Here is a 19,491-nt window from a genome sequence, read left to right on the forward strand (position 1 = left end):
AACCCTTTGGCTAAATACAAACTGCAGATTTCTTTATTTTGGTCAGCACAGAGTTTTAAAAGAATTTGAATTTGTGTGCATTCAGATATCTGTGTTATCTGTTGACCTCCTAAAGGCATTTGAGTTGATAATAACCCCTGAGTACCATACGTCTACTTTGTGGGCTTAGTACTACACCAGGTATTACGGGGAATATGAAGAGATGTTGATGATATGTCCCCCATATTCTCAAGGAATTCTCAGGTTTTAAATCTTATTAGAAATTGGCTTTTCGTGTAGAATTTCCTGTAGACAACAAGCAGAATAAAAACCTCTACATGTTTCTACTCTTTCAAGCCCCACTGAAAGTTCATATATAGTAAGCAATGTTCAGCATCAAATATGTCTTCCTCAAAGATAATTGGGCAGTTCTTTGAAGGATCACTGTTAAGGGTTTATCTATGGAGATTTGCTGATTCATAGAAGTTTTAAAGAGAAATAGGTAGGCTACTGTAAAGGAAGAGTGCAGTCTTTCTCTCTCTGCAGTTTTGACCCTGATCTTGTTCATCTGGATTAGTTCTTCTAGCCAGTGTCTCCATAGATACACAATGCATCTAGGGTCTGATACCAAGATTGCAATCCTTCATATTCTTTGAAGAAGTGCACCCCTTGTAGAGAGCACAGAGGCATGAGCAAGATAACATAACTAAAACACTCCAGGCCCAATTCTCAGGAGTCATAGGAAAAAGCAGATACCACTGTCCCCTCCACTTCAATGGAGAGTTAAATTGCCTAAGCAAATATACAATATACAAGAAATCATATACACATATTCATTTTTCTTGCTATCTCATTTCCCAGAGGGTTGCTCATTACACACTAAAATGGCTCTAACTCACTCCTCTGTTGAACGTTACAGTATGTTGCTTCCAGTGCCTGGTGAAAGTGAAAAGAGATCCAATTTACATGGTTCTTCTGGTTTTCCAGATTAGAAAACAGCTCTCATCATCTCAGGCAACAGGTTATTCTTCCCCATCTAGGGAAGGGCACTGCCACATCACACTACGTAGGACAACCAGCTGTTGTCACACAGCTGTTCCTACCCACTCCCCAGCTCCTTGAGATGAAGGACCAAACAGCCCCTTGCCTTTCTCCCATCCCCACCTGGTGTGAGGTCCATCCCCGACTTTTCATTGCAGCCCTGCAGGGAGTCGAGGGTGCGTGTGACCTGGCTGGCAAAGTCCTCCCCTCCGTTCATGCACTCCCTCTGCAGGTGGTGGCGCAGATCAGTGATGTCATACTCATAGCCGTCCAGGATGGGTGTCTCCCGGATGCTCAGGGTGCCACTGGAGTTGTGGCCCTGCACGCGAGCGTTGCGCAGACTCTCCCGTCCGTGCCCGCCAATCAGCACAGAAGGAATGTAGTGAATCTCGTTGGCTGCCTCGGCACTGGCACTCTTCTGAGGCTGGGGGACCCGGCGGCGTTTGCACCAGCGCCGGCGAGTATACAGGATCATCACCAGGCACAAGATGGACAGCAGCAGAGCGATCATGCCACCCTAGGAAGAGAGGACCACAGATGGATGTGGGAAGATGGGCAGGCTCCTCATCTTCCTTCCGCCACAGCCATTCATCACTTATTTATGCATTCATTCGTTCAACTGTATTAAGCATTTGTAGCAAGCATCATTCAGCAGTCAAGGGAAAGTCTGCTGTGACTGGTATTTAGGGTGAGAGAAAAATGGAGCGGGGATGACCAGTGCATCATTTCAAGTGATCCAGTTCCTTCGGGCTTAGCAAACAATTTGAAGGAAGAAGTCTTTGTGAGTGTGTGTGAGTGTGTGTGTGTGCGTGTGTGTGTGTGTGTGTGATTTCAGCTGCAAAAACAGGGGAAAGGGTTTATTTGTTAAGTCAAATCTGCCACACATAAAGCTGGTTTCAGGACTTTATTTTTTTAGCAATATGGGGTGGCATGTGGTTTCTTCCTGTCTCACGTCTAAAGATCAATCATAGATTCTAACAGTGGTTCCACCAATTATCAGTGGGTTCTATAAATTCTAAACCTCAGATCCCTCATCTGTATAATGGAGAAGACATCACTTAACCACCCAGGGTGGTTGTAAGAATTAGGTTAGCTAACTATGTAAAGTGCCTAACATAATATATTTCACATAATCAAAGCTGCTCTCAGCATAACCTTAAATGTCTCCGTCTGAGTAACTGGTCCAGCAGGAAAAACCATTGACAAATCTGAATTGAAATTTACATCCATCAGGAACTTATCACCAAGTGTGGGGAGGAATCTCATCATTTGAACATGACTTTTTGGGTCACAGATTTCCCTTAACCACACAGTCCTGAGTGATGTTCCCTCTTCTTACTAAAGCTCAGGGGAAGGGATTGAGACCCAAGTCCTGGAGTCAGGCTGGTGGAGGAGTTACCTTCTGGTGCTCAAAGGCCAACACCTCGAAGGCCATTCCTTACAAATCAGGACACCACTCTGCTGCCTGTCAGAGGTGAGGATGCAGGACTCAGTGAGACTGAACATATGGCCTTGACATCACCGGGGCAGCATTTAGAGGGACAGCCTTTAAGCTTGGTGCTGCACGGCACTCGGTGGGCATAAATCTTCCAGTGCACAATCTCTATTCACTCCCTTTATTTTGGTCAATATCTTTCCAAACCTATTTAATTAGGCTAGCATGTGCCAAATGGTTCTTCTCTCAATCTTAGGCTTCAATCATACCTCCCTATCAAATAAGCTAGAGATAAAAATCCCCTACTAATTCCCAGAGGGCCCACCTGCATAAGACTAGGTCAAGAGTATGCCCCCAAATACATTAAAGGGGCTTTTCCAGTCTCATAATAATTATGCCTTGGATTTATAAAATTCCTTTCCCTGAAAATCTTCCTATTTATCCTTCCTCTTTCACCATCACTGTAAGCAAAGGAATACACACACACACACACACACACACATACACTGCCACTTTCAAGCAGGCAGCACAGAGGAGCAGAGACACGAGGCAACAGAGTTAGCTGCCAAGTGACAGGGTATATCATGTGACTTGTTGGGGACAGATGTATGCTGACCTCCTGGTTTTCAATTCTTTCTTTTCTTTGCAGAACCCTTTCTCCTGGTGCAAGCTCTTATGCAAGTAATGCAAGTACAGAGAAAGAGTAAACATGCTCAGGTTCCATTGTGGGTAGGAGTCCAAAGCCAAGTATTCTAATTCCTTGCTAACTGCTAACTCCACTCCCATCTATCCTGGCAGCCCTGCAGACACACACGCAGAGCTCCTGGGACCCCACAGAATACTGCCTAGAAGACACAGCGCCTCCACAGTGCTGTGCCACTCATTGACAGTGACTGTTTGTGTCCAACCCAACAGTTTTTTTTTTTTTTTTTAACAGAACCTGTATCTCAGAGTCAGAGCTAACTTTTCCTTCACCCCAAGTTGAAATTGCAACAATAGGTAATTAAGCCACATGGAAGGAATAACTTCCCAACTGAGAGAAGTTGTCAGACATTGAATTAGGCTAGTGAAAATGAGAGGTAATTTTATTCCCTAAAGAGCTGTAAGAGTAGCGTAAGCATCAATCTCTAAGGAATGGCTTAAACACCATGTTTTTTGCTCACGTAAGTTTTTTTAGGAGCTCCTTCCACTGTTCCTCTCTAATTCTCCTTTCAGATGGTCACAACAGTGTTATGATGAGGTCTGGGGCATAGGCTCATTCCCTATATTATGCAGTAATAAAACTAGATTAGCTGTCCATTATCATGCTTTTACCATGTACCAGATACTTGTTCAAAAGGTTCCTCACTTTCAACTCAATTTCCCATTTTACATTTGAAAAAGATGAGGCACAGACGTTAAATAACTTGCCCAACGTCACACAGCAAATGAGCAGTAGGACTGGAACAAGACCACAACTCTTATTTCAGAGCCTGTATTCTTAAGCACTAGCCTGCAGTCACCCAGAATGAGAAAGACTCACTGGAGAGACATCTACACCCCGGCATCTATCTAACAGATCACAAGAGGACAGAGTAGGAGAGTGTGGATGAATACATCCAGATCTATTGGCAGTTCTGAAAGAAAAAGAGTATTCAAATACTCAAATTTCAAATATTCGAAGTGCACATCTAGCTGACAGTGGGTCAAAGGAGAAGCTATCATAAACAAAGTACCTTTAGTAAGCACCTACTAAGCATCCAAATCCAAGATTAGTTGGTAGTAAAAAGACAACACTCACATTTTAAGTTATCTGTGTTAAAATAGGACTATTTATATCACTACATGCCTGAAAGATACCATTAGGCCCTCAACTGGGCTGAATTTAGATGAGAAACGTGTACTTTCTTTCAATTTAGGGACCCATTGCATATCCATCTCTAGGTTCAGCCCCTTCCTTTTCTGATGAAAAAACCAAGGCTCAGAGAAACTACAGAACTAGACAGTGCAGAACTGGCTCTAGTCCCAGATCTTCCTTCACTGCTCTTCTCACAGGCCATTTTGGTAAGTTCATCCAAAATTCTCTTTACCATGTGTGGAGCCTAGACACTAAATTAAGAATATTTTATGTTCATTTTTCTTAAAAACATAACTTATAGGGAGCTAGAACAGAAGCTTTTGTTTTGCTAAGCCAGTATATTTAGCTTCTCTAATTTTGCTTTAGTGAAAAAACGCATCCTCTGCTTAGAGTCAGTGACTCTCGATGACCTCAGCTTTCTAATAATCAGTTACCAGGAATAAGCTTCAGTCAATAGGTAAAACTCAGCACAAGCATTTGAAAAAGGATTCTCAGGTACTCAAGCTGTGGTATGGGTTCTCTGCTTCTGTAACCCAAATTGGTGACAGATGTCAAAATGCTTTGCAATGGCTTACTAATTGTGGACTATTTTATAAACAATAATATACCATAATGTGATATGACATTAATATGTGATATTATTTAATAATATTTTGTAATAATTATTTGTAAGATCACTACACATAAATTCCTCTGAAATGCTCCACCTGCTTGAGCAGGTAGTAAGTAGGAAGAAAATATAGGCCCACCACTGTACTAGGAAAAGGCAGGGGTCTACCACTTTGGTAACTGTCCTTCTACAGTGAGGACTTGGCTCACATTCAGTTACTGTTACATTTTTCAATAAACCATAGGTCTTGGACAATTTCTTTCTTTCTTTCTTTCTTTCTTTCCTTCTTTCTTTTTTTTTTTTTTTTTTTTTGAGACAGGGCCTCACTCTGTCACCCAGGTTGGAGTGCAGAGGTGTGAACTTGGCCCACTGCAACCTCTGTCTCTCGTGTTCAAGTGATGCTGTCATCTCAACCTCCCAAGTAGCTGGGATTACAGGCACACACCACCACACCTGGCTAATTTTTGTATTTTTAGTAGAGACAGGGTTTGACCATGTTGGTGAGGCTGGTCTCTAACTCCTGACCTCAAATAATCCACTTGCCTCGGCCTCCCAAAGTGGTGGGATTACAGGTATGAGCCACTGAGCCCAGCCAATTTCATTATTTTTAACCTTACTACTTTTGTAGAGAATTTTAAGCAGTTTCAGTAAATGTCATGGATACTCCAGGATTTTCCTTTCAAAGAGTCTAGTGAAATGAAGAGGGGGCAGATGGAATGGAAAGAAACCCTAGGCCAAAGACTGTGGCTGGAAGCATCCCAATAGCCAAGTCGAAAAGAGAAAGGCAAGATGCACACATCTTACACAGCTTATTGGGAGCACCAATTGTCCTCTGGATACTCAGCTCCCAAAAGACTTCTACTTAACGTCTGCTCATGAGCACGCTGACAAACAGAATGGGCACTTATCACACAAGGCTTTACAGAGAGTATACAGGGGTTCTTCACATGCACATGTCTTATTTTGAGTTTCTGTTTTACCCTAGATGTGTTCAGAAAGTATTCTTCATTTATTTGTGTTAGCTCCAATTTTTATAGCCATTGGAAAAACAAAGACAAAACATTACACTATATCTGGATTCAGGCAACAAGTTACAAGTTGTAAACTCTGAATATTAAAAAAGAAACACTGACTGTAAGCACTGGCTGCAAAACATGGAATTGTTTTGCTCGTTATTCATCTTTGCATGAGTTTTCTGATTATTCTATTGATTTTTTCTCAAAACTGTTAACATTTGGTAACTAGAAGCATGTTTGGAGTATATGAGAAACCCACATCTATTAACGAGTTCCTTGAAAAGAAAATGTGGCATTTTAAAATACATTTTTCTTTTAAAAAATCAATAAATCATTTCTACTGGCTGTAATAGATACCACACAAATGAAATCAGCTTTTATTTTATTATGAAATTGACATTTTCAGCACTTACTTAAGAGAGTAGTATGAGGTTTGTCAGATAATTTGTAGATTTTAGAATTTTTATGTAACAATGTGTTACATAACATTGATGGTAATTGCCGAAGGATGGAAAATTCTAAGCAGATCTCTCCTTTATGCTTATCCCAGTCCTCTGGACCAATGACAAGACTGTCTCATTATCTGACCCGTATATTCATCCTGGGTCGTGGGTCATACTTTCCTCCTTCAGCTAACTCCTATTCATTCTTCAAAGTCAATTCAGTGACACGACTTCAGCTAACCATTCTCTAGTCTTACTGCACTTTCCATAGAACCCTCCACATAATTCTAACCACAAGTACATTTACCTTTGATTTTCTTGTCTATCTCATTTGCTAGACTACAGAGGGCAGGGGCCATGGGGCAGAGGCCATGTCTAATCTATCTCTTTTATAGCTCCAGGGTAAAGCACAGTGCCTGGCATAAAGCAGATGGTCAATAATTGTGGGACAGAGGAAGGAAGGGAGAGGGGAAAGAAGAAATAAAGAGGGAGGAAGGAAAGAAGGAAGGGAAGAAGGGAAGGAAAGAGAGAGGAAGAGAAGGAAGAAAAAAGAAAGAAAAAAAGGAAGAAGCATCATCAACTTTCAGTATATTTCAATATGGTCATCTTCTCTGTGCCTACAAGCTAATCTTGTATAAGTTAGCTGGTTGGATGACTCATTTATTCAATTTATTACTAAATCATTCAACAAGCACTTACTGATACCTACTTTAGCAAGGCATTTTTTCAGTGGTCACTGTTATGAAGACAGTGAGTAACACAGGTATAGTTCCTGATCTCATGGAGTTTATATTTTAGTTATAGGAATTAATCTACATAATTTGATTTTTAAAGATAAATGCAGGCATAAAAGGAAGACAAAAACAGATCACAGGCACTGGCCAGTCATTACTTCTCTTCTTCAAACCAAAGACACTGTGGTAGATGAAGATATCTTGGACTAGAGGTAATACTCTGGTAACAACCCCATGAACCAGTGGAATCCTTCTCAAATCAGTGTCACATAATCAATAAATCCTAAAATAAAAGAATCTGGATCTATTAAATGTCACAAAGTTTAGAGAGTCACCTGGGCTTTCTGAAACCTTGGCAGAGAAATGGAAAAGCTGAGATTATGCTTCCAGCTACCATCTGTCAAGAGACTACAGCCAATCAATCAGCTCACATTTCAAAGCTTACTTTTACCTTAGGAGTAAGCAGAAGAGTGAATTTGAGACAGAATTAATTATTCCTCAAGGCAATGGACATACTGAATTCAAATTATATTCCTAGAGGAATCAAATAGTGGTTACAAAATAGGAATCATATACAAGAGTTTGCTAGCTCATGTCTTCTGTTTTGTCTTAATACCAATGCCCCAAGGTCAGGGGTAGACACGCTCTCTTGGATACAGCAACAATCACTCATATTTTTTTCTGGATATCACTCATATCTTTTATAAGAGGCAGAACAAGAACAGAAAAACTGTGCAAACCCACATGGAAACTCTAGGCATATCCTAATCTAGAACCAAAATGTTTCAGGAATAAGGAATGGATAAAGCAGATAGATAACTTCTTAAGATCCCTTCTGATCCTGTGATACTATGGAGCCTACTGGAAAACTAGACTTAAATTACGAGCAACATGAAGAATCCCAGTAAAATAATAGGGCCAAGCAGCTGTGTAATTGTGTGCAAATTGCAGACCCCTTGGAACCTAACCCAAGCCTTCATAGATAAAAATTCAGTGATTGAAAGAAATGCATGACTCTTCCAATCTGAAAATTTTCTTTTCTTTTTTTTTTTTTTCGAGACAGAGTCTCGCTCTGTCGCCCAGGCTGGAGTGCGGTGGCCGGATCTCAGCTCACTGCAAGCTCCGCCTCCCGGGTTTATGCCATTCTCCTGCCTCAGCCTCCCAAGTTGGGACTACAGGCGCCCGCCACCTCGCCCGGCTAGTTTTTTGTATTTTTTAGTAGAGACGGGGTTTCACCGGGTTAGCCAGGATGGTCTCGATCTCCTGACCTCGTGATCCGCCCGTCTCGGCCTCCCAAAGTGCTGGGATTACAGGCTTGAGCCACCGCGCCTGGCCAATCTGAAAATTTTCTGATTGTAACACCGATCCCTGTCAAACAGGAAATGGCTCTGCATTGGTAAACTAAGGGTAGACAAAATGCCTGTGCATTCTTCCTGCCTAGCAAAGTCACAAACCACAGACCAAGGAGATGATGGCGCTGACCCACCAGAAGCAGGTCATCAACCCCATGTAGCCAATGATCTCCTCACAAGCAGATCCCCTCTTCCCCAATTGCATACAAAGGCCTCTGAAATGAGTGGATATCATGAAAACTGTGATAACACATTCTTGACCATGAAGATCCCTTTCCTGCCAGAAGGAGTCACCCAAACTAGAAGAGAAAATGCCCTTGCTTCTCTGGCAGATTTTCTTTTCTATGCTGGTTGGTGAATAGAAATCCATTATCCCCTGCCCATCTCCTTTGCAGATGAAAGACAAGTGAAAACACTTTAAGCATATTAAGTAGCAAGTTCGATTTATAAATTATTAGGAACATTACCTCCCCTTGGGAGTTTTCTGAAGTCTTTAATCGTGTGGAAAGGCTTTCCAGTTGCCACGGGCCACCATGTTAATTAAGAGGCCTCAATATGTCTTCTGGGGCTCCTGGTGTGAATTGCATGCCCCACTGGCAGGGCCCAGCCCGTGCTGCCTGGTTAACCTCTCACTGGGGTAGTTACTACTGCTGACTGCTGCCTCAAGATGCTTCAGCATCCCCTTCCCCCATGCCCCTAGGACCAAGTATCCAAAGCTTAGGGAAGAAATAGGATATTCCCCCAATTCTATCTCATTAAAATGCCACTGGTGGGTAAATATAGGGATGAGGCAACCTTCCATGAACAAGAGGCAAAGGCTAAGACCAAGAGCCTTTCAAGGTTAAGCAGGTTGGTATTTGAGTCCTTCCAACCTAAAGAGGCTATGTTCCTCTCGGGAGGAAACTCAACTCTCTAGCTTTGTAATTACTTTTTAATTTAATTTTGTTTTATTTTGTTTTTCCTAGCTCTAAAAGTTTTAAGACCGTTAGGTTTGATCGTCTTTCTTCTTTAATCTGGAAAGTTTGTCTTCAATTCCTTTATGAGACTTTAGGAGTTTCGTCTAATGAGAGCCTGGAGCCCTACAGGGACAGTGGCTGGAAGCTAGTGTGCTGGAGTCAGCCCGGGCTATTTCAGGTTGTAATCTTTCAGATTCTGTTTATAGAACTGCTTTTTTCCATTCTCGAGATTTTTTTTTCTTGCCTCAGACCCTTGACTCTGTCATCCCAAAGAAAAGCAAAGGAGCACATTTGTCCGTGAGCTGCTTAGAGCTCTCTCATCATTAGTAGCTACAGTTACCTGTTGTTTGCCTTAACGAGAATGTTAAGGCCAAGCAGGGCTAGGTGACAGAGAAACAGCTCGTCATGGGCTGGGTTTTCAGCCCATAGATCCATAATTCCAAAGACTGACCTACACCTCTGCAGTGTAGGAGACCAGTAAGGAATCAGGCTACCTGGGCAGACCTGAGGTCCTTCATCCCTCTGGATGCAGATGTAATAATTTTCTAAGAGATGACGCTGCCTAGTCAGACATCATGGATGGCACCCCAATTAGTATCATGTGTTAAGAGGCTGGCCCCACATATAACCCATGTGTGTGGATATTAGTGTGCATGCACACGCACTAATGTGTGTATTATGCACAACAGACAGGCTGGAAGATAAAAGGGTCCACACGGAAGCAGAAGCCCTCCAGGTCGCTGTCTCAGCAACTCATGGGCAGAGCTGCATGAGACAGGCTCCCTCCACGGGCTGTGGGCAGCAGCCCTTCAAAACTTCACAAGCCAAGCATGAAGCCAATAAATAAATATCACCAGCTGGATAATGCTCAATGCCTATTCTGGGCCACGTTCCTTTCCTCCTTTCTTCTTTGTTTTTTATGCAGTAGGTGATCTTGATGAAATAAAATAATAATAATAATCTACTCCATTAGGACCAAACATTAAGGGAATTATTGAACAAGTAGGGGAAGAGGCAGCGGGCACAGTATATGCTAATGACCATTAGACTTTATCCCTATTTTTCTCAGATCATAAAGGAGTTATTAAATCCCTCTTCCTCCCGTTTCCTCAAAGTCAGGCAGGCCAGTTTAACGGGGGAAAACAGGTTCTCCGAGAGCTGATAGTTCCATAGGCAGCAGCTGGGGCTGAGTACATGAAAATCAACAGCATTAAAAACTAGTCACTGCAGGAAGACCTTATGCAGGGCATGTGTAGGGATTCCAGTGACTTCAGAGGTAAACAGCCTATAACATAGTTGGGAATAGGAGGGGAAAGAGGGCCAGGATGTCAAAATTTCTCTGAATTTGGTACATATTCATCAGTATCACTATCTGAACCAGGGAAGACCCTGAAGATCGGTTTCCTCTCCAGCTAACACTGAGATGGATCCTTAAAGGCTGCACTATTCAGAGATGCCTGTGAGTCGGGGTGTAGGTAGAAGGCCTTTCACATGGAGTGTGGCCTTGATCATATTCTTGTCCCACACAGAGAGGTACAACTTGATTTTCATGATTGCCGTGAGATCTGGTGTGCCAGGATCCAGTCAAGTATTCAAGGATCCTGCCCCTGTTCTCTTTTACAGTGGGATTTCCAGCAGCACAGTCCCTAGACTGGGAGAGGTAAAGATCACATAGCTGATGGCTAGTTTTGTGATGATCTCAAAGTCCACAAACCACTATAAAAGAATTAAGCATTTCTCAGCTTCCTATAGTTAATCCCATTATATGTGCTTAATCTTCCTCCAAACTCCTGCCTCATTTTGTTAGTCTATTCACACACTGCCTTATTCCTAGAGTACTGGTACAATAAAGAAGTAATACTAATGACAACTACTATTTATTGTGTTTACCACATGCCAGACATAGCACCTAATGAATTATACTCATTATTTTATTTAGTCCTACCAATAAGTAGTAAAAATTACAATTTCCATTTTTAGAAAGTAACTTACCCAAGTTTACATAGTAGTATGAGGCCAAACTAAGACTCAACCACTGACATTAATGATGCTGTTTTATGACCATGTCACATAGAAAGAAGTCCACCACTGTGGTCTGGGTTCTAATCACTCAACTTCCCATTTTCTTTAAATTAAACCCCAGACTTCCTTGCTTCTACAACTAACTCTTGAGGTTATGCAAGTGAGGATCCCTAAATGTCTACACTCAGTACTGTCTACACTGCCTGATGCCTGCAATCCTTTCCAGTTAAGCTTGATCATCGGATTGGCCAGATACAACATTTTAAACAATAATTTAACCAACATGGCCAAGGAGGATCATACTTGTCAGGTTGTCATTTTGACACAGGCAGCGAAAATTCTATGGAGATATCTGCCCTTGGGTAGATGTAAAGTGAAATTAACTGTCTTCAGAGTCTGAGAGTACAGATGCTCAACCATTTCCTTGAGAACAGTCTGACACTAATGCACACAGACTCAGGTCTCTTTCTTCTCTGTAAGCCCTGTTCTGGGATGGGAGACATAAGAAGAACAATAAACACTTTCCACAGTATAACAACACATATATAAGACAGACTGGGGAGAACTGTCAGACTTAACTTTCAGGGAAACTAGGAACTTCATTACAGTCAGGTCACACACAAAAAACACTGTGCTAGCCGATAGATTTGGAGAAGACAGGAGAAAGCCCACAGGCCATGTTTTGCATTAGAACCCAAAAGATAACAACGGCCATTCCCAGTGCAAGTCATTTAATGCCAGTCAAAAACAGAGGTTAACAAAACTTGTATATGTTGCTTTGTGCTCATAAACTTCCTCCAACTGGTAACTGATTTGATCCACCACAGAAAATTCTAATCACAGGCCCCAAATTCTAATCCAAACCCTGGGAGAAAAATGGGTATCCATGGTCATATCCCTTGTAATGTTCCAGCTGTGACTCAATCTTGGCATCCAAGTAAGATGCACATTAGAGCTCAAGAATTGTAGCAAAGGGAACAGAAGAGAAAATTAAGGGCTGAGAGGAGATGCTGACGTATGAACACGATTAGAGCATCATATGCCAATATCCCTTCCAAGTCCCTCACTCCTTGCCAGCAAGCTTTGTCTGGCATCAAACAGGGGAAGGAAGAGAAACCCTGGCAGTCAAAAAAGTCTTCTTTGGGGCCCCACACTGAGTGCTGTGGCTCTTATTTCTCCCTCTTTAAAAAATTATTAAATTGAATTTTTTTTTCTCTGGAACTAATCAAGCACAAAATCTGAAGAAGAGGCCTGGTTTGTGAACGCAGTCTCTGAATGAGGTACTGACATCCTCATTAGGACGGGCTTCGTTAAGCCACCAGCTCCAACATCAGCAGCATATTGTCTTCAGCTAATTACATTTTTTGCTGGCAAAGCTATCGTACAAGTCTTCAAATCCTTCCCATCATTAATTTTAAGAAATGAAACACACACACACACACACACACACACACACACACACACACCCAATTGCCCTGTCCTACCTCCTCTCTCCCTGGCATCCTACCCACCCATAGCCCCAGGCTGTCAGCTTTGTTTTTCTGTTTTTTCAGGCTTCCTCTCTTGTACTGGCATTTGTTGTTGTTGTTTGTTTCATTTTGTTTTTTGAGGTGGGGATGGGGGTTGTGATGGAGTGGGGTGCAGGTAGAGAGTCTGTTGCTTAGGCCTGATTTCTTCCCTAGCTGACCATGGTTCCCTCTGTTCCCAGCAGAACAGCCAAATGCTGGTTACTCCCACCAAGACCTCCCGCGCAGTCCTGGTGCTCACCAGCCAAAGATGGGCAGGAGCAAAGGGAAGCTGGAAATTGAGCCCCAGCTCTTCCCCACCTGCCAGAGAAAGTGACAAAAGGCTCAACTCTGCTATTGTTTGTCAGGTTTTGATTTGCTGATGAGTGGCTCAATCATGCAGGGAATCCATAGGTCAGCCAGAGACATTTGCGTGATACAAATGCAGTCAGGGGTTCTTGCTTCCAAGACAACTGACGAGGCAGACATCATCCGCTGGGCCAACTGCCTAATTCTGTACCTGTTTTCCTGAACCCATGGGGTCATTCCCAGCCAACCTGCAACATCATTATAAATTAATTCAGATCATAGTGTTCACAGAGTTTCTTCTTTCTACATTTTAATAGTTGTGCTTTAGTTTTTCTATTCTTAACATTCAGTTCTGTTGTAAGGGAGAGAGAGACAGAAAGAGAGAAAAACGGGAGGGAGAGGAAAAGGGAGAAAGAGCAGGTATGGGGTAATAGGTCTTTCTCTGCCTATCTCCGAACCTTTGCTTTCTCATTTCCCTGAAATGTCCTTCTTTGTATCTCCCCTACCTATGCCTTTTCTGTGCTTTCAAGTTGCAGCATACATCCGTCTCCTTCCTGAAACCTACTTTGATTACTCTGATTCTCAGACATGTTGTTCTATTCCAATTCCTAATGCATATGCGGACATTTATCAATTAATCCTTAATCCCTAATTCTGTTGCTCCCTGTATCATGGCTCTGACTGGACTTGCAGGCAGAGACCAAGTTCTAAATTCCTTCCACAGCCCCAGCCTTAGCAGAATGTCCAGCACAGGGCTGACACTCAGTGAATGCTACATAGCTTGATTAACTCCAGGGAGGCACATTCAGCTGACTTGCTGAGGCTGACAAAACACAAACAGCATTATGTTCACACTGTTGGTCAGTTCAGACTGAAGACCTCCATCTGAAAATCTCTCTTCCTTCTTTTCTGCTGGTTCCTGGATCACTCTGAGGGGCACTCCCTTGGTCATGGAGTCCTCCCAGGAGAAAGTCAACTATAGTCAGGTGGTGATGGTTTCCTTACCCATGAGGATGCTCAAATCAAGGTGCATGCTACAGATCTATCACCCAGAGGATACAGCTGTGTTTTTAGAGCATGTGAAGACTTCTCTTTACCCAATCTCACTCTAGCTCCTATCTTTTGGTGCTTTTAGCCAGCATTTGTGAGATGGCTGAAGGCTCACTTATAGTGACAGATTGTTTTTCTAGTAAAATAAACTAACCTGCATGTTAATCTAACTGTTCCTGCTCCACTCCTTAGAGGTCTGCAGGAATAGAGTATCAACACCAGAGAAGTCAAAACTTGTAATCACATTAAAAATGTCTATTTAGAATCTAATTATAGGTACATACATGTAGCTGCACTACACACTTTATAAAGTGAATGGTGCAAAAATAAAAGTCCCTTCTCTTAGAAACGAAAATGTTAATTTTGCATTTATATTTCTGTTTCTGCAGAGTGACTACAGGTAGGATGGAGAAGTTCTTCTTAACTTCATTCTATAATTGGGGAAATTAAATTTGGCTTAACAGGAAAACCAAACACTGTCAGGACCAACACTTCTCCATAGTTTTTTCTGCCACCATACCATGAGAGAAACAGGCTATAAACCGGGTAGACCCCATTGGCACACTGAAGGCTCAATGTTCCCCTGGCACCAGCTGTAACTCCAATTTTTTATCTCTCTCAGTCAGCAAAGTATAACACAATGTAAGTTGAGTGAGAATGACCTTATTGTAGGTCATTTGTAACTCTGACTCCACTCTAATGGAGAAAAGAAAACCAGTCACAATTTTCAGCACTTTACCTATTATTACTATCAAATGCACTTGGCACATCTTACAAATGATGCAGACAGACCAGCCATCGTGACACTGTAGTAGAAGTGTGAAAGCAGCCACTGAGAACAGGAAAACCAGGAGCTGTTGGTTTTGCCCGGAAGGCTGAGTCAGGGACTTCCTGGATATTCAGGCTCTGGGAGGGGCCCTTTTCATTGCAGAACACCATGTGGTCTCATCCCACCCCTTATACCATGCCTCATGACACTCAAAACTAAAGTTGCCACTATGAAAACCTTTATAGTAATTTTGCTCAGTATCAACTTAAAAAATTATACATATACATGCACACACACGCAGAGGGAGAGTGAGATGGCCTCATGATCTAGCCACTTCTCGTGTGAGTGACAGCCTTCCCCTAAGGTTCCTGTTCCATGAATATGTTGGTGAAGGGAGGAAGAGATGTGAGGGTTCAGTGGAGAAAAGGGAGCACAGGACCAGAGAGGAGGCCTGAGAGAACATTTTGCTGAAGATCGTCCAGGAGAGAGGGGAAAATACACTGACTGATCACCTGCTCCCCATCCCAACAGTGCCACTGACCAGCCATTCAGCCATCTAACCTCTTTGAGCCTTGGCTCTCCACATTACCAGACTTTCTCAGCCTTCCTTGCAAGGCTGTCTGTTCATTCCCAAAGTCCCTTTCAGCCTCTCAGCAAAAGGCTAGGCCCTTGGTTAGAACTGAGAGAAGCATAATCCCTCCCACCAAGGAGTTTACACTCAGGGGAGGTAGGCTTATGCACAGGTAAGGATGATGCAGAAATATGCACCAGGGATTACACAAAACTACTTCACCCAGCCCAGAGAGAAAAGGGGGTCAGAAACACTTTCCTAGAGGGAGTCATGGGGCAAAACTGAATTTTAAAAAGAGTAGAAAGAGGTGACCTCACTCAGAGGACAGGAAAGACATTCTCAGCCAAAAGGCCAGCATAAGTGAAATCACAGAAGTATTAAATAGCAAGGGAGGTTCACGAAATATGACTGATGGTCAGGATAGCTCACAGAGAGGAAGACAAGGAGTGGAGGAGATGAGGGGCAGGCATGAAAGGTTTAACACCCTGGAAGTTAGCTTTCTGAGTGGAGGGACCTACTCAAGGTTTTCCACCAGGGAGGGGACATAGTTCAAGTTGCATTTTATTAGATTCAGCCTGATGGTGGTTGAAGGGAATTGTTTTAGGGAAACAAGTCAGAAGACAAGAGTGAAGAGGGGGGAAACCACTGTATCAGTCCAGTGAGAGGTGAGGGGGACCTGCATTTATAGTGGTAGTAGAGAGGGAAAGAAGAGAGGGAGTCTAGAGATGTTTACAAAATAAAATAAGCAGAGCATGGTGAAAAGGAGGGCACAAGAAGAGGATCCCATGGCCATGCTGGGTATAAGGACAATGAGTCTGCAGGTACAGAAAGTGGAAACTTGGGTAATAAGAATGAATGGGAAGACTGAGATCCACCTGTTCCTAAATAATGAAAATGCACTACTTGTTCAGAAGATCTTCAAGTGAAGTAACTGTCATTTTCCTTTGGAGTGTTCTTTCTTTTCAACCCTAGTGACCTGGAATGATTAGCTAGGAAAGGCAGCATCTAACACAGATGCTGATGAAAATTTCTGGATGTAAAATACAGGCCTTTGAATGCACTTACAGTATCACACAGGAACAGCTACATGGCCCACTTCCCACTCTTAACTTTTTTCATTAGATGAGATCAGGTGAAAACGAACATCAGAATCAAGCCTGATCAAAGAGGCAAAGGAACTCTCAAAGGGCGGCCGCTAGAGGGGCTCAGGATGTAGAAGAGGAAAGCAAGAAAGAGGAAAAGCTGCTGAATCTCCAGTACCTCAGAGGAGCCTCTCACTCCTAATGGCAACATGGGACTGACTTGTCCTTGTCTTGCCCTGATCCAGGGACTCTCCTGAGAACCAGCAAGGCCAGCCCAAAAGGGGAATCTGAGACATGGCCTGCAGGTCCCACCATGGTTACTCAGCAAGGCAGAGTCCACCATCCTGCCAGAAAGTTTCCTTCTAAAGCAAATATTTTTCCCCCTAAGGCATAACTGTTATCCTGGGAATAGGGCACACGGGGCAACTAAAACAATACTTCCATAAGAAAGAATTACATTATATAAAGGCTGGCTAGGCTGGACCTGCCAGGAATCACTCTGCCTCCGGCTTTACCTGAGTCATTTTAGGGAGGAGGATAAATGTCTCCTTCCGGGAGTATTCAAAGGCCTCCAGAGGCAATTCTGGGAGATTTCCCCTTCCCAAATCCCCCAAAGCTGGAGGCTGAAGGCTCTTCCTGTGGCCTGCTCCCTAATGTGGGGAAGCCAGTCCATCCTAAATCAAACCAGGAGGCTCCTAGAACACTTCATGCTAGCAGAGGCTAACAGTATGTCTAGAGAGACTCGCTGGAGACACAGACACAGAGGAGCAGAGCAGGCCGAAGGCAATGGCTCTGAACCAACAATTCACAGATCAAAGGCGCCTGCAGAGAGCCCCCACTGGGCCATGTGAAGGGCTCAAAGTCACCAGGCTCCCTCCAAAGGACCAGACAAAGATTCACAATGGGATGTGATAGCCCCCTCCCAGGATGGATCTTCTTCTATTCAACCCAACCTGTATACAAGCCTGCCAAGCCCAGCATGTTGCCCATAGACCATCATCTCATACTCATAAATGGAAAAAAGTAAAGCAGAATTGCTGCAGGGAATGGAAGAAAGTTTCTTCATGCATTTCTTTCTGTGTCAACCAGGGATTGCTAGTGTCCCATATGTCCTTCATTTTCACATTCCTAGAATGTGGGAGCTGAAGGCAACTTACAAGTGCAGCTAGCCCGGGACCCCCAAGGCACAGGACATAGCCCATCTATGTGCTCCTGGTATGAGTGTGCCAATTGCTGTTAAAGGGGTGGGACATTTTTATGTTATCATTTATTTGTATAAAATACTATCTGCCTAATCTGTGTTGAAATAATCAACTATAACATCAAACCCCTGATTTTATTGACATATTTCTCTCAGATAAGGCCAAAATAAGTTTAAATTGAAAAAGCGAGTCAATTTAAATAAAAATATTCAGAAAATACTAACATAGGTTGCATAAAAATATGCCAATAAAACATGAATGCCAAAGTTTTGAGAATACTTATCTCATTCCAGCCTCTCCTGTGTAGGTGAGCAAACTGAGGCTCAGGAAGGTCAAGGAGCTTGCCTGAAGTTTCACATGTTTTTGAGAGAAAAAGGTCTATAATCAAAGCTTCCTGACTTCAAATCCAGTAGTCTTATTGCAACATTAGGCTGCTTGCCTCATCAGCAAGCTTTCGTCACAAGTGCGAAGAGGAAGATGTAATGCTGTCTGTGTGAGGACAGCTGGGTCCTAGGCCCACGTCACTCTGCTATGAAAGCTACAGCAGAGCCCTGACTGGGACCTGTTGGTGCTGCCTTATCTGAACCCAAGGTGGAGTCCAAGGAGGGTGGTCCTGCCATGGAAAGGCTGGGGGCCTCAGAGGCCGAGGCTGTTCACTCTGAGCCACAGAGCACTGAAGAAAGAGGGGCTGGGGATGGACACAGCCAGCTGAAATCCCAGGGATGATGACTAGGATGTATACATTCCATGACACTTAGGAAATAAAAAGAGAATGAAAGATGGGTGCTTTCACATCACTGTTGGGACACAAAGCTTTTCTGAGTTTCCTCTGTATGACAGCTTACCTCATGTAAGAATGTGTCTGAAAACCCACAAATGCCAAATTATGACTTGTTCACTCTTACAAATCCCAAGGTCCTAGATATCTAAGTCCCAAATCCTTCCCACTTCTTCCTCAGACAAGATACAGACATGGAGGAAATGAAGGTTGAATCCTTTCATAAGCATCTGATGACTGATATCCCATATGGATCTCTCATATAGCCCATATAGTCCTGTCTTCTTTATGATATTAGGGTAGCAGAACTCACATGTCAGGCCACCTTAAGCAGTTATACAAATCCCAAATGTCAGAATTGGGAGCCAGAGCCCAGCAGGCCCCAGATACGATTCTGTGAAGCATCCACTACTGTCAGCCATAGTACAACATATTAATAAACTGACATCTGATTCATCCCAAGTGAGAAGGCTAGTTGACTCATCCTTTGCTATTCATGGACATCAGCAGCAGTGATAGAGGTATCATCAGGAGAGAAATCATAAATAGCAAGGGAGCAGCAAGAAGCACCTGACTTTCCTAGATTTATTATAGAGAGAGAGACCCCTTGCAATCTTGGGGAAGGCTACTGACATCTGCCTGTCACACGGGTAAGCCATTTAACAAACTTTAGCAGATACTTAAATGTGTCACAGCTAATTTTATAAGGCAAGGCTAAAAATGCTTTGTTCACCCTAAACTTTAGCAACAAGACCAAGAGTTACCACTAACTCTTAAAGATATGTAACAGTCCTTACACA

General features: G+C 42.9%; 1 protein-coding gene across 1 annotated transcript in view; it reads right to left on the minus strand.

Annotated features, from left to right (window-relative positions):
• The window catches only part of ASTN1 (astrotactin 1), a 316,609-nt gene that overhangs the window by 174,781 nt on the left and 122,337 nt on the right, over positions 1–19,491 (minus strand). Inside the window, exon 3 of the mRNA XM_033197106.1 lies at positions 1,144–1,537. Within this exon, the coding sequence (XP_033052997.1) occupies positions 1,144–1,537 (394 nt within the window). The remainder of the gene's footprint in view (positions 1–1,143; positions 1,538–19,491) is intronic.

Source organism: Trachypithecus francoisi, unplaced genomic scaffold (assembly GCF_009764315.1).
Source record: "Trachypithecus francoisi isolate TF-2019V2 unplaced genomic scaffold, Tfra_2.0 Lachesis_group5, whole genome shotgun sequence".
NCBI classification, from domain to species: domain Eukaryota; kingdom Metazoa; phylum Chordata; class Mammalia; order Primates; family Cercopithecidae; genus Trachypithecus; species Trachypithecus francoisi.